The 20,240-nt window shown below is 39.0% G+C and overlaps 1 protein-coding gene across 1 annotated transcript; it reads left to right on the top strand.

The window, feature by feature from the left end:
* Window positions 1-1,710: 1,710 nt before the first annotated feature.
* Window positions 1,711-17,651, top strand: aar2 (AAR2 splicing factor). The gene is made up of 4 exons (XM_048550115.2): window positions 1,711-1,824; window positions 4,337-5,102; window positions 10,533-10,762; window positions 17,166-17,651. The coding sequence occupies exons 2-4, from the start codon at window positions 4,346-4,348 to the stop codon at window positions 17,331-17,333; spliced, it is 1,155 nt and encodes a 384-aa protein (XP_048406072.1). The 5' UTR covers window positions 1,711-1,824; window positions 4,337-4,345; the 3' UTR covers window positions 17,334-17,651.
* Window positions 17,652-20,240: the final 2,589 nt, after the last annotated feature.

Here is a 20,240-nt window from a genome sequence, read left to right as displayed (position 1 = left end):
GGTTTGAGAAGTGGGAGGGGGAAGAGTTGAAATGGTTTGTGACTGGCAGGTGCAGTTGTTTAGTGTGAACCGAGCGTAGGTGCTCTGCAAAGCAGTCCCTAAGCCTCTGTTTGGTTTTCCTGTTGTAGAGGAGGCCACAACGGGTACAGGAGATGCAATATACCACATTGGCAGATGTGCAGGTGAACATCTGCTTGATGTGGGAAGTCTGCTTGGGGCCTGGGACGGGGGGTGAGGGGGGAGGTGTAGCACTTCTTGCGGTTGCAGAGAATAGTGCCGTGTGTGGTGGGGGTGGAGGGGAGTGTGTAGAGGACAAGGGAGTCACGGAGAGAGTGGTCTCTCCGGAAAGCAGGTAAGGGTAGGGAGGGAAAAATGTCTTTGGTGATGGGGTCGGATTGCAAATGGCGGATGTGTTGGAGGATGATGCCTGAAACGTCAGCCTTCCTGATCCTCTAATACTGCTTGGCCTGCTGTGTTCATCCAGCTCTACACCTTGTTATCCTTGATTGGATTCAATGTTGGTGCAGCATGCTGACCAACAGTATACTGACATTCTCCATACATTGATGTAGGGTCAGACATGATCAGCCACTCTAGGATGGACAAGACCTATGGAAGATCAAAAGCTAGTCAGGTTGTGCAAACAGCAACACCAGTAAAGTGGTAGGTTCTTTGAAAGGCCCTAACAGAGAACACAATCTATTTTGATTTTTTGCAGCAAATGGGTCACAAGTTTTCATTTGGACATATTCAGGTGATTTGTCTAGAATTTTCCTATCATTAATGCCCGCCACAATCTGGCACTCTCAATAATTTAACAACTGCGGTGTCGAGATTGGATTAAAGCAATATCCCAAGCATTTTATTTATTACTGTCACATGGACCTGATTACAGTGAAAAGATTTGTTTTGCAAGCAGTACAGGCAGATCGTAACAAAGAAGGACAAATGAATCATAGGGCGCTTAGAGTTACAACTGCTCAAAGGTGCACAAAAGTAAGGACAACATTAGATTTGAAATTAAAGAGGTCCATTCAGCAGTCAAATACCAGCAGGGCTGAAGATATTCTTTAATCTGCTGTGTGTGTTCGGGGTTCTGTATCTTCTGCCTGAAGGAAGAGCTTAGCTCTGAGGAGCTTACAATATAGGGACAATCAACAGGGAAAATAGGCACGTCTATGAAGTTTGTCGGTATCAGAATTGGGAGGAAGAGCTGGTTTAAGTAAAGATCGGTGAGTTACAAGTGCAGGCTGTCATGTGGAATCGTGGTGTTGTGGCAGTAACAGTGACCTGGCAGAAGGAAGGCCAGGACTGTGTGTTAAATATCCTGGATACAGGCTGTTGAGGTGTTACATTAAAGGAGTTTTTCAACCATTATGCTGCAATATTCTTCTTCCTGAGAAGTGTATTCGTTATTTATTCAATATTACCATATTACCTTCAAATAAAAGACTTAGTGCAATAATACTTTGCCTGGAGAGAACTTTGAACGAGTGGTTTCCATGGGGGGAAGATAATAAAACAAAAAAAAACTTTATTTCCATTCAATAGATTAAATAGTTTGGTTTACAATGGGGTTAAGGCGCTGAATAGAACATCACCTTCATTCCTTGTAGAAACGAATTGACTTGGAAGGTCTGCATGAGCTGAGAGTGAGGGCAGTGTCAGGGGCGGAACCATAAGCTCAGGGACCGGTTTGTGCTGGTGCGGCTGGGGACGGTTACATTGACGGACCGGAAGGGGTCCGGTATGTATTTGGTGTTGCTCCAGCAGTCTGCCGGTTGGTATCGCAGGGAATTAAAGCTCAGGGCTGAATGAACGAAGGTGAATGGGGTTCAAATTCTCTCTCTCTCTCTCTCTCTCTCTCTCTCTGTCTGTCTGTCTGTCTGTCTGTCTGTCTGTGGGTGAGGGGGGAAAGAATGTGAGAGGTGGGTGTGAGGGAGGGGAGGCGCCTAACATCAACTGCATTAGACACAGCTTTCACTAAACCTTTACAGCATAATAGACTGTAATAAAGGTCATAAATAGTGACTTTAAGAAAAACACAAGAAATTCATAACAATTCGTACAGCTCCAGATTATCTTCTTGTTACTAGATTGAGGGATTTAGTTTTAATTGCAAACTCAGATTCAGCATAAATGTCTGAGCTAATCTATTCTTTCCTTTTCCCAGACTCTAGCCAGTGATGATAGTGGGAGTATCCAGTCAGTTGTTGGACATGTTCAGTCTTATTCATCCTAACAATATGGCCAAAATATTTTAATTTGTTCCCTTAAACCCCCTGCTTTAGTTTGAATTTTTAAATTACTGTATTTCTTTTAAATTGCTGTTATTTTTAGGGCTTGCCACATTGTGAATAATATCGTGAGTCAGGTCTTATTTGATAGCGTTAGAAATGCAGGTCCATTTAAGGGGCAAACTGAAATAACTCTAGAGTACATTGAGACAGTAGGTGTTCTTTGTCTTTAAGAGCTTAGTTCTTTTAGCCTCTCGGTCTTTCTCTACCAGTCTCACCTTTGGTGGTCCACATTGAATGAATAACTGGAAACAAGGATAACTTAGGGATGGTGGATATTGGGTGGAAGGTCTCACAGGTGATTTGGTGGTGGGAAAGAAAAACATTCAGTTGTCTGTGATAATTCCAGATATTAAAAGAAGAGCTTGGATTCTTATTACGGGTCCTGTGTTCAAAGTGTAGTGTCTGTATCTCTGGGCTAGGTGGCTTGGGTTCAAGGCTCAACTGCCTGAGATGTGTCATTAACATATCTGAACAGATTGATTTTTTTTCAACAAAAAGCTTGGTTTTTCATACCTTATGGAGAAAAGGCAGAAAAGTGGAGCTGAGAATTATCAGATCAGCCATGGTCTTGTTGAATGATGGTGCAGACTTGATGGGCTGAATGGCCTACTTCTCCTTCATGTTATCATCTTAAAGTGGATAGTTGGTTTCTGGATAAAGAACTGTTGGTGTTAAACTATAGGTTTGTAATTAAATGCTTGCACAACTATGATAGGTTTTTGCTACCTAATTCAACATCAGGATATTTTTCTGTGGAATTTTATTGCCTTTGGCTTGGCAAAATCTACTACTTGTATGCCCTGTAGCACTTCATAAAGTCTTTGATAATTTGGTTGTGTGTTTTAGCAGTTGCGTTTATGCTTTCTTAATAATATCAATGAATGTATGTATTCTGTTTTCATGGTTGCAATTTACCTGACCTTTCTCAGCAAACTGCCTGAGAGGAATAAACATGCAAGTGACTATGGTCTTTCCTAGTTAGTTAATTGCATAAGTACTCTAAGCAAGTAGCTAGCCATTTGTTGAAATGATTTTGGCATCAGTGAGCAGTAGCAATTTTGATAGAACTTTTAACCAAAGTATAATGTTTTTTTCACAGTCTATGTAGTTCATTTATCTTCACAAAAATGTCGGTTTTAATTTATTGATGATCTTCATTCTTGTGTAAAAGAACAGATTGAAGCATGTCAGATTGCTTAATGCCTCTGCCTGTAAAGTTATTCAGAATGTTGTCCCTAGGAATTGAATCACATCTTACACGCACATGCAGCCTTTGTGCAGTTATGCTGCAGCATCTTAGTGCTGATAGAGCTATGGATTCAAAACAACTTGTTAAGGAATTTGAAATGGGATCAGCTTTGGCCTAACCAAAGGCATTGTTTGATTCATTAAGTTTTCAAAGGATGCTTTAAAGATGAAAGGTGGGAATAATTGAGACTGATTTAGAAAAAGAATCTGAATGGCAAAGGAGTTTCAGAGTAAACAAAAGCCATCACTGATCTACTGTGAGGAGTGTGGGGAATGAACAAGAATCTAGGTAGGGAGCAAATGATGTGGGCAAGGATATTGAATTAGTGGATATTTCCCAAGCAGGCTGGAGGAAAGCTTTGGAAGAATTTGATAAAGGGACAAAATCCATTAGGTAAGATAGAAAGTGGCAGGGATCTGGTGAGGTTAAAATGGATAAGATGCTATTTATGTGGCGCAGGAGCTAATTTATACTAGATTAATTTTGTGAAGAGAGGCCAGCTGAAAGAAATTCATTTTTGAGGTAACCATGTGTGAATGAAGGTTGTGGAACAAAATGGGTAGGATTACTTTAAAGTGTGGAATTGAGAATTATGAAAATAAAAAATTGCCTAAAGCAAAATTAATGCCAGCTCATAATAGTGGTAACTTAAGGTGCTATGTAACAAGCAATATTGAATGCCGTTAATGGCCGTAGTTCTCTATAATGTAAGATCTTAGTAGTTTACGTAAATTGGATGTTGATGTGATGTTTAACTAAGTTCTTCTCTGTCTGTTTTGGAATACAGGCCCAAAATATGGCTACTGTGGAAATGGATCAAGAACTGGCGAAAAAACTGTTCTTTGAAGGAGGCACGCTTATAATACTTGGTGTTCCTGAGGGCACAGAATTTGGCATTGATTATAATTGTTGGCAAGTGGGCCCCAAATTTAAAGGAGTGAAGATGATCCCACCGGGAATCCATTTTATGCATTGCAGCCCTGTGAACAGCAGAGATATTCGGATAACAGGACCACGCACGGGTTGTTTCTTTCATATAAAACAGAAGGAAGTTCTAGTGAAGCGATGGGACAAGAAGGAAGAAGAAATAGTTTCAGTTGCAGTTTCGGAAGAAGAAAGAGAGCAGATAAGAGAGAATCTGACTGAACTGGACAAATGTTTAGGACCATATCCATATGAAACAATGAAAAGATGGGTCTCTTTGACCAACCTCATAACAGATCCCTTGATTCAGAAGTTGCAGCCTGAAAGTGGGCGAATTTGTGCATTTTCTGAAGTGCAGCCAGAGATTGCACTGCCACATACAAAAGATCGAGCAGAACAGAATCGGTTGCCGTATGATACCTTGTGCAAGAGCTATGAAGAGGGGTTAGCCAGACTGCCCAAGATGAAAGTTAAAGCTGGTACAGAGATCAGATTCACAACAATTCCAAAACAGAAGTATCCCGAGGGAGCATCCCCAGCCGAAATTACGAAGTGTAGCATGGACTTCAGCTATGCCCTAGATACTGTAATAAAACAGCGGTACCCTTTGAATCCAAAAGATATATTAGGTTGGTATGTAATAAACTGTATGAGCTGCTTGATAAGATGATGTTATTTGCAATTCAAAATAATATCCAAGGAAATTTAAAACTTTCATTTGGGCTTGACTGGCACTGTCCCAGAAAAGATGGGCTAATTGGCGCCTTTTAGTGATTCCATGTAGAAGATATTCCAAGTTAAAACAAACTCAGCACAGTTGAATGGTACAGATGTAATTGTTTTGTTCTGGTCTCTGGGAGCAAGTTCACGCCCAGACAGAGAGAATGGTCATTTCAAGTCTTTGTCTGTTATAAGGATCCAACGTAAAATTAATTTGTTTTCTCCCCATGTAAATCTTTAACATTAAACTACAGCATAAAATTGACAATTCTGTGCGACATTATCTTCTGTGGGAAAAAGAAAATATTCTAGTTCGTGTTGGAATATACTGTTGGAGCAGTATTGCCTAGTTTTGCATGCGTTAAACTGCTGCCTTAACATTTACTCTGAGTGTTTGCTGTTGACATCAGGTGGAAACAGCAAAAGCTTTCTTTCTGAGGATTGCCCCTGATAGGTAAAATGTGATAACATTGTTTTATATAAACCTTCCAATTTATTTTTGATGTCATTTGATCTTACTGCATGCAGACAAATGATGAGCAAACATTCAACCAGCAACTATAATTCTCACAGGCCAGTAATCCAGGAAATTATCTCAGGTTCTCTGAAATTTTTATTTCATTTGTATGAGTGAATGGGATCTCGGGGGAGCTAACCAGTTAGGTACAAAATTGTCTTGAAGGTAAGAGTAAGAGGATGGTGGTAGTGGGTTGCTTTTTGGATTAAAGACCAGTGACCAGCAGTGTGCCACACAGATTGATGCTGGGTCCACTGCTTTGAGTAATTTAAGTAAATGATTTGGATATGAATATAGGAGGCATTTTAAGTAAATGTGCAGATGACACCATAATTGGTTGAGTAGCAGACAGTGAAGAAGATTCTCGGAGTTCAGTGGGACCTTGATCAAATGTGCTGAGGAGTGGCAGATGGGTTTTATTTTAGATAAATATGAAGTATTGCATTTTGGCAAAGACAAACTGGGGCAGGACTTACACAGTTTATTGTAGGACCTTGGGGAGCATTGCTGATCAAAGAAACCTAAGGGTTGCAGATACATACAGAAGGTGGAATCTCAGGTAGACACGGTGGTGAAGAAGGAGACAGTAAGGACTGCAGATGCTAGAATCAATAAATACAGAGCTGGAAAAACATAGCTGGTCAGACAGCATCGAATTTTCCTGCTCCTTAGAAGCTGTCTGACTGGCTGTGCTTTTCTAGCTCCATATTTATTGACCCCAGAGTGGTCATTTGGCACAATTGCCTTCATTGCTCAAACCATTGAGTATAGGAGTTGGAATGTCATGTTGCAGCTGTGTAGGACATTGGTGAGGCCACTTTTAAAATACTGCCTATAATTCTGGTCAGTCTTTTCTAGAAAGGATGCTGTTAAACTTGAGATGCTGCAGAAAAAGTTTATGAGGATATTGCTGGGACTAGAGGGTTCGAGTTATAGGGTCAGGTTGAACAGACTGGGCATTTATCCTTGGAGCTTTGGTGGCTGAGGGATGACTTTGTAGAGGTTTATAAAATCATGAGGGGCATGAATCGGGTGAATAGCCAAGGATGTGAGTCCAAAACCAGAGTGCGTGGGTTTAAGGCGAGGGAAGAAAGATTTTAAAAAGGACCTGAGGGGTAACTTTTTCATAAAGTTGGTGATGTATGTATGGAGCAAGCTGCCGGGGGAGGTGAGTACAGTTACGACATTTAAAAGGAATCTGGATAGGTATATTAGTAGGAAGGGTTTAGAGGGCTATGGTCCAAATTCTGGCAAATGGGACGCGATTAATTTAGGATATGTGTGGACAAGTTGGATCGAAGGGTCTGTTTTTGTGCTGTATGACTCTAGGTAGATCTAATGTGCTAATGATAAGATCTCTAGGTCCTGACTGATTTTATCTTAGGGTCTTGAAACAAGTGGCTTGTGAGATACTCAGAGTTTGTTTTAATTTTCCGAAACTCATTAAATTTGGGGCCAGCTTGTTTAGATTGGAATACAGTAAATGGAATTCTCTTTCTTCAAAAAAGATGGGAGATGAAAAACAGGAACCTACAGGCTAGTTAGCTTAACCTATTTCATAACAAAATGTTAGCTGTCACTAAACATACTGTAACCAGCCGCTTGTATAAGGTTGAGGTAATCAAGCAAAGCTAACAAGATTTTGCCAAAGGGGAATTGTGTTTATTAGAGTTCAATGAAGAAATAACTTGTGCTATAGATAAAGGGGGAATCAGTGAATGTGTCATACATGGATTTCTAGAAGGCGATTGATAAAGTGCTTGATCAAAAGTTTTGATGTTAATGGAGTAGTGGGTGGCATGTTAGCATGGACATAAGATTGACTTGCTAACAGGAAGCAGAGTAGGGAAGTTGGGTCCTTTTCAGGCTAGCCAGACGTCATGAGTGGTGTGCCACAAGGTTTTGTGCTGGCACCTCAACTCTTTCCAATATATGTGAATGATTTGGATGAAGAAACCAATAGTTTATTTGTTAAATTTGCTGAGCACACAAAGATAGGTAGGAAAGTGAGTTATGAAGAGGACATGAGCCTACAAAGGGATCCAGATCGATTTACTGAGTGGACACAGATCTAGCAAGTGGAAGTATAATGTGTGAAAGTGTGAAATTGTCCATTTTGGTTGACAGAATAAAATGGCGAGAGTTTGCAGAACTCTGAAATTCAGAACAATCTGCGTGTTCTATTGCATGAATCACAAAAGATTAGTATGCAGGTACAGTAACTAATAAGGAATGCAAATAGAACATGTTTTATTGCGAGGGAAACTGAATGCAAGAATAGGGTAATTATGCTTCAGTCATATATAGCATTGGTGAGACAGTATCTGGAATTGTTGACACTGGGTAGAATCAGCAAAAACTTTCTTTCTAAGGATTGCCCATGATGGACAAAATGTGATAAAATTTTTTCAGATAAACCTGCCCAATTCTTTATTTTTTTTGACGTGATTTGATCTTGCTGTGTGCAACCAAATGATGAACAAAAACTCAACTAGTAAATTTATTACTGCAGGCCAATAAACCAGGTGACGATCCTACGTTCTCTGAATTTTTTATTTATTTTGAGAGTAGACCTGGTGTGCTACTGGTATGATCGGTGTATAGTACTGGTCACTGTACTTGAGGAAAGATGTTAATGCGTTGAAAGCAGTTTAGAGTTGTGGATTCTGGTTGGACCAGCTGACCTGGTATAAGGTTTATTGGAAAGCACAGGCAATGCTAGATACAAAGGAAGACTCTTAAAAGATTTGCCTTGGTATTGTAGGATGTTTTTTGGTTGGAATAAAACTAGAAAGACTCTTCGGCTCACACCCAGTATGCCTCCTGTGCCACCTCATGACCTCCATACTAGGATATTCCCCACCAAACAGTCCATGACCCCTTGAGGCGCTCGTTCTAGATTATGGAATCATCCACAGTACACTATAAAGAAACAATGAATGTTGCAGTAGGATGTGTTTTAAAAGAAGTAATTCATTGAAAGCTTTCCACTGCATTCAAATTAAAACTAATTTCTGCTAAAAAGCAACAAGTGTCAAACATCCAGACATTTTCAAATTTTAATTGGCTGGGACTGCTGCACTTGAAACCTCTTAATCTTGCATAAATATTGGCAATCTATCGCAGAGATCAGATGGCCAGAGCTGTCAATCAAGTAGGGGCTCAAGTGTTTCAAGAGAGTAATGGATGTCTGGGCTCTCAGCCATGAAAGCATTATGAGATCCTAGACATTCATGTTGTCCTGAAATACCTGCCCCTTACTTCCTTCGTAACTCTGGCTGTCTGATCACTACCAATAGTTTCACTGCACTAATTTATATCAGAATGTTTTCACTGTCCTGGAGCATTCTAGCATCATTAGATGATGCATTGTTTCTGTGAAGTGTATTGGGTGGACAAGAAAGTGCTGTAGCCTATCATAAGGATGTTATCAGATGACATGCCTTGGTGTGAAAGCAATGAGGATGAAGGCAGGGGCCGACTGGGAATGAGATCATGAGACAGATTTTTTTGAACTATGTAAGCTATGATTTATGATGCTGAAAATGTCATTGACTCCATGAAAATTGAGGACGTATGGAACATTTCTCACCTCATAACGGAATCAACCAGATCAAGCATCCTTGATATGCCATAATAACCTGAACCAGCGTTCGCCCCTGAAAGGCACTCCCCAGAATTGGAAGGCTCAGGAATCCTGGAATTGGGGTCTCTTGCCATTTTCTATAGTGCCCTGAGTTATTCCAACTTCGTAAAAATCCAAGCCTTAATTTTGGATCTGTCTTTCACAACGAGGTGTTTTCTTTTTGTCCAAACTGGGTGAATCTCTCAGCTTTATTTTAACTCCTCATGAATTTGGTCTTTTCAATCCAAGAATTGAGTACCCAGCTGCATTCTTGTGTAATGAACCTTAGCATCACACTGTCACTAACTGTTCCCCTATCCTAGATTCTGCCAGGCTATCTAGCCTGTGTTTTCTGTGATATCTTATACCCTTCTCCTTCCAAAGCCCCATCTCAGTGATACCATGAACCATATGACTCTTCTATCCAGATAGAAATACTGATTAGCTATGCTTGAGACTTCAAGCTTTTTTTTATTGTATTGGAAGCAATTTGACAGTTTGAAACACAACTCTCAACATTCTCAGTAATTCTGTGATAATGGGAACTGCAGATGCTGGAGAATCCAAGATAATGAAATGTGAGGCTGGAATAAATATTTATTCCAGAGCCCTCACCCCATCCCCCTCTCTGATGAAGGGGCTAGGCCCGAAACGTCAACTTTTGTGCTCCTGAGATGCTGCTGGGCCTGCTGTGTTCATCCAGCCTCACATTTCATTCTCAGTAATTCTTGTACTTTGTAGACTCCATTCCATCCATTATTAGCAAATAAGTTGCTGCTGACTGCACGCACGTTGTATTATCTTTCTAGTAAAACAATTTGAATTCCCCTGATTTTTAACAATTAACCACTCGGGCTTGCTTCCAGCATTGTACTGGGCATCACACTTCAGAAAGAATGTGAACGTGTTAATGAGGGTGCAGAAAGGTTTCATGACACTCCTTCTAGGGAAAGGGAACTTCATTAATCTAGATAGAATGGGGAGGTTTGGGCAGTGTTCCTTTGGGAGGGCATTGAAGTTATGTAGAGCTGTGGGGAGAAAGTGAGGTGACTTGCAGTAAATAAACAAATCCTTCAGAGAGCCAGCACAGACGCATTGGGTCAAATGGCCTCCAGTGCTGTTGCTATTCTGTCTTTTTTTTTCCAAACACAGTTTATTTGTTTTAATGTAATTAACTTGTCTTGTATTCATCTGCAGGTGAATTGCAGTTTTCTTTTGTCTGTTTCCTGATCGGACATGTCTATGATGCATTTGAGCACTGGAAGGATCTACTTCGTCTCCTCTGTCACTCTGAGGAGGCTGTGACAAAACAAAAGGATCTCTATTCTGCTCTCATCTCTATCCTGTATCATCAACTTAATGAAATTCCTTCTGACTTCTTTGTGGATATTGTCTCCAAAGATAACTTCCTCACCACAACCTTGCAGGTAGTTTTTCTGGATCATACCAATGTACAAAATTTATTAAAATTCATGCTGAAAGTCCTTGCCTTTCGCTGTTTAGGGGAATTTCTGTGCTTTGACTGAAAATCATAACTTATGAAGTCGAATTATTCTACATTTAAATTATAGGCACGTCTGTATTTTCAAGCTTGTCTCGTAGTCTTTTGGTGAAGCCATGAAATGTTTGCCTATTAATGTTGCTGCACTGTAAATTCAAATCTTGTAATAGAACATCAGCGGGGTTTTAACCTGGTGGCAGCAGAATCAAATACTTCATACTGCTAGGAGTCAAGTATGCATTTCCATGACTAAATCCTGAGTATTGTTCCTGTAATGCTGCTTGTGCCATCTGATGTATTTGTAACAGACATCTTTTCCTTGGAGCAAGTATGATAGTGAATTGGTTGGTAGCTTCTCGCAACCTAAGTGAAACCTGTCCCCAAATATTAGCTTACTTTATGTTTGGGCTGATTTAAGTTGCTAGTCTAATATAGCAGTAGTTGGAACAGCTCAGGAATCCAAGGTAAATTTAGGTTAAAAGGAGAGATAGTTGGAACTACCACTGCTGGAGTCTGAGATAGCAACGTGTGGAGCTGGATGAAAACAGAAGACCAGGCAGCATCAGAGGAGCAGGAAAGTTGACGTTTCGGGCCTGGACTGTTCTTCAGGGTCAGCTTTCCTGCTCTTCTGATGCTGCGTGGCCTTCTGTGTTCATTCAGCTCCACACTTTGTCTTACATTAAAAAGAACTGGCCTGTAATTGCATTATGAAGTGAAATATTCAATCTTCCTCTGCCATTTCCGTTATTACTTATGCTAATAAAAGTGGATGTTGACGATGTTTTCACTCAGTTTTTAATCTGCTTGTCAATAAACGATATATCTCAAAAACCAGAGGATTGCTTTCAACAGAAATTAGTACACAGATAAGATGTGGTGCAGGGAAGAGCTAATCATTTTTTTGGTGAAGATGTGGATCCAGATCATGGATGTTTTTTAAAAGGATCTGTTAACAGAGCGAATAAAAAGCCTTGTGAGGATTATTTGATGTTGTTGATTGTCTCACTGGCTATGGTGGAATTTGTCACAACTGTCAAAGTATAAGCAGAATTTTTATAGCAAGTTGTTGCCTTGGACTGCTACAGTTCATTTGGTGTGAACAGACCCAGAGTTTTGTTCGGGAGCGAGTTGCAGCATTTTGGCCCAGCAACTGAAGGAGCAGCTCCAAGTCAGGATGGTGAATGGCTTGTAGGGGGACTTGCAATGGTCGTGTTTGCATGTATCTGCTACCGTTGTCCTTCCAGAAAGTACTAGTTGTGACTTTGGAAGGTGTTGTCAAAGAAGTATTAATGAAATTCTGTAGTGCATCTTGTAGATGGTACACACCGATTCTGAATGTGATTGGTGAAGTGATTAGATATCTGTGGATATGGTGTCAGTAAAGTGGCTGCTTTGCCCTGCATGGTGTCAGGCTTGATGGATTTTTTGCATCACTCCAGGCAAATTGGAAGTGTTGCATCATGCTGTGTGCATTTAGATGGTTGACAGGCCATGGGGAGTCGCAGATGAATTAGTTGCTGCAGGATGCTAGACTCACACCTGCTCTTATAGACAGTGTAATTGTATGGCTATTCTACTTCACTTATTGGTCAGTTGTAACCTAAAGATGTTGATAATGGGGGTTCAGTGATGGTGATGACGTTAGATACTAAAGGATGATGCTTGGATTCTCTCGCTATAGATGGCACGTGTGTAACACAAATTTCACTTGCTAGTAGTCTTTAAAATCTGAATATTATCCAAGTCTTGATTCATTTGGGCATGGACCATTTCAGTATCCGAGTTGCAAATTGTGCAATCATCAGCAAGCATCTCTTTTCCTGACCTTATTGTGGAGGGAAGGTCATTCATGAAGTAGCTCAGATGGTTGGGCCGAGGACATCACCCTGAGGAGCTCCTGCAGGGATGTCCTGGAGTTCAGATGACTAATCTCTAACAACCATCTTCCTTTGTGCCATGTATGACTCCAACCAGTGGAAAGTTTTCCCTCTGATTCCAATTGACTCTTTTTTTGTTAGGGCTGCATGATGCCATACTCTGTCAAACGTAGCCGTTGTTTCAATGGGAGTCGTTCGGATTGATGGAATTCAGCTTTTTGGTCTGTGTTTGAACAGAGGTTGTAATGAGGTCAGGAATTGAGCAGTTCTGATGGAACTGAAGCTGATTGTCAGTGAGCAGGTTATAGCTGAGCCTGTGCTGTTAGATAGCACTGTAGGCAACACCTTGCATCACTTTACAATGAGATGGGTGAGACTGATGGTTGGAAATTAGCAAGAATGGATTTGTCCTGTGTTTTCTGTACAGGACATATCTGAGCAATTTTCCATGTTGTCAGGTATAAACCAATATGTACTGGAACAGATGTGACATCAGCAGATTGTCACCTTTTTTGGTTTGCATGGTACTGGTCCTAGCATGCTCTCCTGCACTCAGTTCTTTGAACCTGCTTTGATCACTGGCTTGATGGTTATGGTAAAGTTGACTATATCCTGGGCCATGAAGTTACAGATTGGAATGGAGTACAATTCTGCTGATAGCACACAGGGCCTCATGGATGCCTAGTCTTGAGTTGCTGGCGCTGCTTGATAGTACCACACAACATGATGCAGGGTATCCTCGATATAAACAAGTTTGTAGCATTTCAAGTTGATACCACTGTTACGTTGTCCTTCTTTATACATATCCATTGTGTTAGAAGATGCCCTTTGTGTTGACAGCAAGGTTCAGTTTTGATGACTATTATAGGCAATACAAGGTGGCCTTCCCATATATTTCATTGGAGGAACATGTTCATCTGGGGTCAATAGGCTGTGGTTTCTCAAGTTTCTGAATTCATAACTTTGAAGTCTTTAGTATACATAATTATGTAGACTGTCGTCATTGTGTATACTGCATTGCAAATTAAGCATTGATATCAAAGAGCCTTTTTGCTATATAACTTACCCTTTCTCAGTTTGTCCTAATCTGGCCTTCTGCACAATGATCCATTTCGACATTGTGGAATTTCCTACATCAGTAATATGGTGATCAGCGCAATTGTGCTTTTCAAAACCTGACCTTCAGTTTAGTGCAGCAGAGCATCTCAGTTGGTAATTGTGGCCTGCAATTTGACACACATGGTTAACCTCTGGGGTTAGGGCTGTAACTTATCAAATTGCTGAATACCGTGCAATGGCATGCCTAACCCTTTTATCCGCATAGAAAATTGTGATGTCAGCTTTCTTATACACTTTAAGTTTGATTTTGAACTATGCTAATTCATGCCTTTTGAGTAAGGTTTTCTGAATATTTGAGTGAATAATTTGATACTGTGTTAACATTGATGAAGAAATATCACTATAATGCCGTCCTTCTGTAGGCCCTCTTGAAACCCAACCCATTCGCAAGCATCAAATCTTTTTAGATTTTGTAAGCTAAAATTGATTTCACACTATAATTCCTTGCAGTGAGAGCTGGAAATTATATTGAGTATGTTTTACTAAAATATTTTATGTACCAAGTATTTATTTTTCAAATGATTAGTTTTGTAATCTAACTCATTTTTCATTTGATGTTCCATTTGTGCTAATTATTGTAGGTCTATGTGCTTAAAATTTGATGTATGAATTATAAAAAGTCTTTGTAATTCCACTTCAAATGGTGCTATTGTACCTTTCAGAAGGGTTTCTTATTTGGTGCAGTGGTGTGTGCTGAGTTGCGTTTGTAGATGAATTTCTATGTATTGATTTATTGTTGGAACATCATGACATTAGCTGCTGAAGAAATAGTTTATTGATTAGCTAGAGCAAATCTGACCAGTCAGCGGAATTGGCCGCAATCCTTTTCTAGCTTAATTTGAGGAGCAAGTGCTTTGTCAGGATGATAGTGGAACTAAAACATTGATAAAGATTCATGCTTATCTGACTCAGTTTTTGTATTACTATTTATAGATTTGTTGTAATACTTAAGCATTGAATAAAAAAAATTACCAGAGATTTAATTTGGTAAAAATTGCTAAAGGGAAGGAAACGTCTGCATTACGACAGAGGCAGTGTTAGATGTTCTAGCAGTGCCAGATTAGTTCTTAATTGTGTGTACATATTTTATGAAATGTTTATGGTACATATTCCATATATCAACAGTATAAAAAGAGAATGGTATGTCTAACACATACTATCTGCCTCTTTTCTGAAAGACATCAGGTATTACATGCTCAAATTTTGTGCTTATTAGAAGAAAGATACGCTGTGCAGGGCATTCTGCAGTTTGAAATTGTGAAGTTAGATCTTCTGTTTGTCACTTTTGTCTGTCTGAATACATCCGTTTACTGAATTTGCTGTTTTACATTTACACAAAACAGGTGTAAAATACAGCAAACTTCTTAATTAACTGGCACCTATGGGACCAGGAGTGTGCTGATTGGTCAAATATTCCAGATGACCAAGTGGCCCATGTAATCAATGTAAAAACACTCACTCAGGAATAGGAATTTAATGCAGAAGCTATAGACATCACTGTTATTCATTGCGTGTTATGCTGTAACTGATGTTACTTTGTCTGAAATAAAACTTACTGGCTTACACGCACTCTCAACTGACTACTTGAAAATTGCAGTAATACAGTAAAACTTCTGGTATTTGAAGTACATAATTTTTGCCGGTTTATTGAGGGTGCTGATTAAAAACAGTTTCCTCTACTTTGTTAGAAAAATATGCGGTCTTAAATCAATATAGATTTGTAACCAAACTTCAATAACATTGTTGATAATTTCTTTCTATCCAAATGTTTTGACTTTGTGTTACAATCTTCATTTGTGGTTCTCTGCTAAAATCTTGATGGGGACTGAGTTCATCCAACTATATTTGCCAACCTCTTGTAGGTTACGGTTTGTGAGAAGCAGGTATTGTGCTGTCTTTCTTTTTCTTGATACATCATTTTACTTGGTGTCACCCAGATTCAAAGATTTAGTATGCCCTGCTTATTTTTGTACCTTTTTGTGTGTGTATTTTTAAAGCAACTCATGCTCCAATATTTAAAAATCAACAGTAGACTTGCAAACAGTCTTCAGTATTTACTCTGCTTTATTTTGAGGGACTGCTTAGAGATTGAGAGTACTGCTGACACATTTACCAAATTAGTATGAAAATGTTCTGGTTAGCGCTTTAAATTTTTTTAGCTAAAACATTTAATAAACAGAATATAGCTTTCTTCTGCTTAAGCAACTGTATTTTCGAAACTGCAGCAAAGGTTTGTGATGCAAGAAAGAAGTTTTAATATTGTCTACTGGAAAAGGTGCATTAACTGTTGATGGTGTTTGTTCTTAAAACTTGATTTGTTTTTCTTTCATTATGTTTTATAATAGCATTTTTCCTCTATGCATTTTTGCTTTGGCACAAATAAATTGCTTGCGGCATTTTCCATGATCAGTGGATGAAGTATTTTTAATATGCAAGTTGATGACTTGACTTTTCAGCAGTGTTAGAACCTGCAACTAAATTACTGAAGGTAGTTGTTGACAGAGGGTTAGTACCATTTCTAAACATTGTGGCAGTTAGATACCATTGTTAAAACATGCACAAGATGTCAGTACATTTTGCACATAAAACATGATGTTTTTAAAAAGTATGAGTTTTTTCCCCCCTGTATTGTTGGATTCAGGAACACTGTGCCATATGAGCAGGAGAAAGGCAATTTCCATGAATAATTTTAAAAGGAGCTTGATAGGAACTTAAGGGTGAAGTACTTTTGTGGAACTAGGCACAAATGCTGTTTCAAAGAACCTGAACAGGCATGATGGGATGATTGACCATCTTCCTGCTATGATTTCCTTCTGAATCCGATCAGATTTATTTCTTTGTTCAGAATCAGCAAAACTCACCTGGAGTGAATGTAACACTGAAGAGATTTAAATGACTTAAATCGTATTAATATTGGATTCAGTGAATTGTGTTATTTGGGCTTGTACTAAGAACTTCACTGATCAGCATTACTGGTTGAAAAGGAATGGAACAATTTCCACAACCACAAAGTTTTCTTTGTAGTTTTTTAGGATCTATCTGTTCATCATATAGTATAAAGAAGGGTTCTTGTGGTGAAGTGGTAGTGTCCCATATCTCTGAGCCAGGAAGCCCAGGTTCAAGTCCCATCTGCTCCATAAGTGTTAAACATCTCTGAATAGGTTGAATAAGGAATATCGAAAGATATAAAGATGCTGAAAGTTTTATAAAAAAATTGTTTGGAGTGTTATTGCTGATTAAGCTTTTGAGTTTATTTCAAATAAAGGCATGTTTTAGCTTTTTAGTTATTCTTCCATATTGTGCCTCTTAACTTTGTTCTTTTCTTAATATTAGGAGTTTTTCTCTTACGCATGCAACCCAGATGTGGACAAAGCTCTGCAGAAGCGGGTGGAAAAATTTAAAGCTCATTTAACCAAGAAGTTCAGATGGGATTTTGATGAAGAACCTGATGATTGTGCTCCTGTGATGGTTGAGTTACCTGAAGGGGTGACACTGGGCTGATTTAATTATTTAATAAAACCTTTCAAAAACCGTTTGGTAAATGTCTTTCTTTTATGTTTATCGAATTAAGTGTGTAAACTGGCAACAAGCTTGCCTTATCTTTTAAATATTATTATAAAATATTCAGTATCTATTGACAATATAAGTTTGTGTGTTAAAGTGCTATTTTTATCTGGATTGTTTTAATTGTACATGTTGGGATCAATAGATGTTTATTCTTCGCTGTTTCGGTTTTGTTAAAAAAATTAATGGTGCACTTGCTGATCAAATGAAATGCAATATTAAAAAACTAAAGTTCGTTTTTGTTAAGCATCCTGTCTTTTCAGTTCCTTTTTAACAATCTTTAAGTCACGTTTTAACACCAAGAATAATTACACTACATTCTGCACAGTTATCAAACCTATTAAATAGCACTTTTGCTTAAACAGTGGACTCTGCATAGTGTGTTTTTGCCCAGCATTAGTCAAAATGTTTTGACTAGGTTAAGCAATACCATTACAGTTAGTATGTCTTGAGTGTTTTTATGACCAGTTGAAGAAGGGTGATTTGGCTCCCCTGTTTTTAATGACCCCAAGCCACCTCCTTGGTTGGTTGCAGTAGAATTTTTTTTTTAAAAACCTTCTAGCATGTAGCTCACTGCAGTTGGTACAATTCAGAATTAAATATCTAACATGATTTTTTTGAGTGAAAGAGAGATGAATTTTATTATCTACAAATCCTGAGGTAAAATAATAAAACACACAGCTTCAGAATATGAGGCTCTAAGAGAAGAGAATGCCTGGGTGCTACAAGGAAGAATGAAGGCTGCATGGTTTAAAATTCGTTGGAGTCCTTGAATCTTTCACGTGGGGCCAAGCTATGTAAAGGTTTCCTTATATCCTCAGCAGGACCAGAATCAGTTGGTATCTTTTCTGAATGTTCTTAGTGAATGTTTATTTTCCCAAATTACTTTTTCCACGGGTTCCATCTTTCAAGGTAATGCAGAGATGTCAAAAAGGGAGAGAGCCTTCCAGATTCTGTATAATGATTCCATCCTTCCTTTTCTGTCCCACTTTACCTAGGACCTGTTTGACATACAATTTAGTTTGTTCAAGTACAGAAGCAAGGATATCTTCCTACAATTATACAGGGCCTTGTTGAGATCACTTGGAGTATAGTGTAGTTTTGGTCGCCTCTGAGGAAGGATGTTCTGCTGGTGGATGGAATGCAATTTTACTTGAGGTTAAAGGTTTCAAAGCGTATGGAGAAAAGTTGGAGAAACAGACTTTGAGTTGGATGGCCAGTCATGATTGTAATGAATTGTGGAGTAGGCTTGAAGGACCGAATGCATTCCTTTTTTTTTTTCTGTATTTTTATATTTACTAGAACTTAGAGGGATGTTGGGGTGATCCCACAGAACCTATAAAATTCTAACAGGACGAGACAGGGTTGGTGCAGGAAGAATGTTCCTGATGAATGGGGAATCCGTAACTAGGGGTCACAGTCTAAGGATATGGGGTAAGCCATTTAGGATTGAGATGAGAAATTTCTTCACCCAGAGAGTGGTGAGCCTATGGAATTCTCTCACAGAAAATGGGTGTGGCTGAAAAGTTGTATGTTTTTAGGATGGAGTTGGAAGTCATTCTTGGGGTCAAAGGGATCAAAGGGCTTGAGGAGAGACTGAGTTAAATGACCACCTAGATTATGTTAAATGGCAGAGCAGGCTCGAAGAGCTGACTGACCTATTCCTGCTCCTATTTTTTTAATTTTTTTTTGGGTATTCCGGAGTCTTGCTTCATTGTCTTTCAAAGTTGAATAGCTTGCAAGTGCCCAGTATATAAAATACTTATACATATGTGAATTTAAATAGGACATACAGATCTGAGTTTATTGGTATCTGAATCAATTTCAATGTCTTAAACTAAAATTACCATTTTTATTTAAATTGATTCTACATTGATTCCTGGAATTGCTTCGTGACCCAGCAGCCATTTTAGGTCCTTTTTTATCCTCCTTTAGGAACATTTTAGTCCATGAGAGATCTTCGATACAACAATCACGTGATAAAAGGTGAATATTAAAAACCCCTTTCTTTGCCACTGTGGTAACACTGCTTTCACAATGTTCATAGCCTCTATATTTGTTGGATCCTCTTCTGATCCAATATTGTGTATGTTGATAAAGTCAGCAGTTTGTATTAGCTGCAGTCCGTGTGTGCTGTATTACTCAAATTAAAATCTGTTTCATCGTGTAATCTTCAAATGTGCAGTGACATGGACACTATCTAAACAGAAGTGAAATCACTAAAAAATTCAGCTTCTCATTTGCAGAGGTGTTGATGAGTAAATGTTTGTGTTGTCAGTTGAATTAAGAATGAAGCCATTTTCTTTCAAATACTGAACGTATAGAAAAGGTTTTTGTCATTTTCACACAACAGTGCTTATGCTTTATAAAGTAGCAGAGGTATCTGTGAATCAGGTCAGCACAAACATTTTCTTCTGTCTTCTAGATGCTCTGATTAATCATTGAATCTCTACCATATAGAAACAGGCCATTCGGCCCATTGAGTCCATACTGACCCCCATCCCACCCAGAGCCACACCCCTATCCTACCTCTATCACTGCATTTCCTGTACTAATCTGCCTAGCCAGCACATTCATGGACATAATGGGCAATTTAATGTAGCCAATCAATCTAACTCTCTCATCTTTGGACTGTGGCTGGAAACCCACGCAGACGTGGAGAATGTGCAGACTCCACATCGACAGTCACTGGAGGGTGGAATCAAACCTGGGCCCCTGGTGCTGTCAGACAGCAGGCCTTAAGGTTCAATATGAATATAGCAATAAGTTGTCAGAGTCTCTAATGAATGCTCAAGATTTACTAGGCAAGTTCAGGAGTTCCATCAGACTTCATCACTCAGCTAT

This window comes from Stegostoma tigrinum, chromosome 19, assembly GCF_030684315.1.
Source record: "Stegostoma tigrinum isolate sSteTig4 chromosome 19, sSteTig4.hap1, whole genome shotgun sequence".
Taxonomy (NCBI): Eukaryota; Metazoa; Chordata; class Chondrichthyes; order Orectolobiformes; family Stegostomatidae; genus Stegostoma; species Stegostoma tigrinum.
This window is presented reverse-complemented; position numbering and strand designations above follow the sequence as displayed.

What these genes read in the sequence shown, in the direction of transcription:
- aar2 (XM_048550115.2), top strand. Translation starts at nt 4,346, where the DNA reads ATGGCTACTGTGGAAATGGATCAAGAACTGGCGAAAAAACTGTTCTTT. An exon ending in GAATCCAAAAGATATATTAG is followed by an intron (nt 5,103 to 10,532) that starts GTTGGTATGTAA and finishes ATTCATCTGCAG; the next exon opens with GTGAATTGCAGTTTTCTTTT. An exon ending in TCCTCACCACAACCTTGCAG is followed by an intron (nt 10,763 to 17,165) that starts GTAGTTTTTCTG and finishes TCTTAATATTAG; the next exon opens with GAGTTTTTCTCTTACGCATG.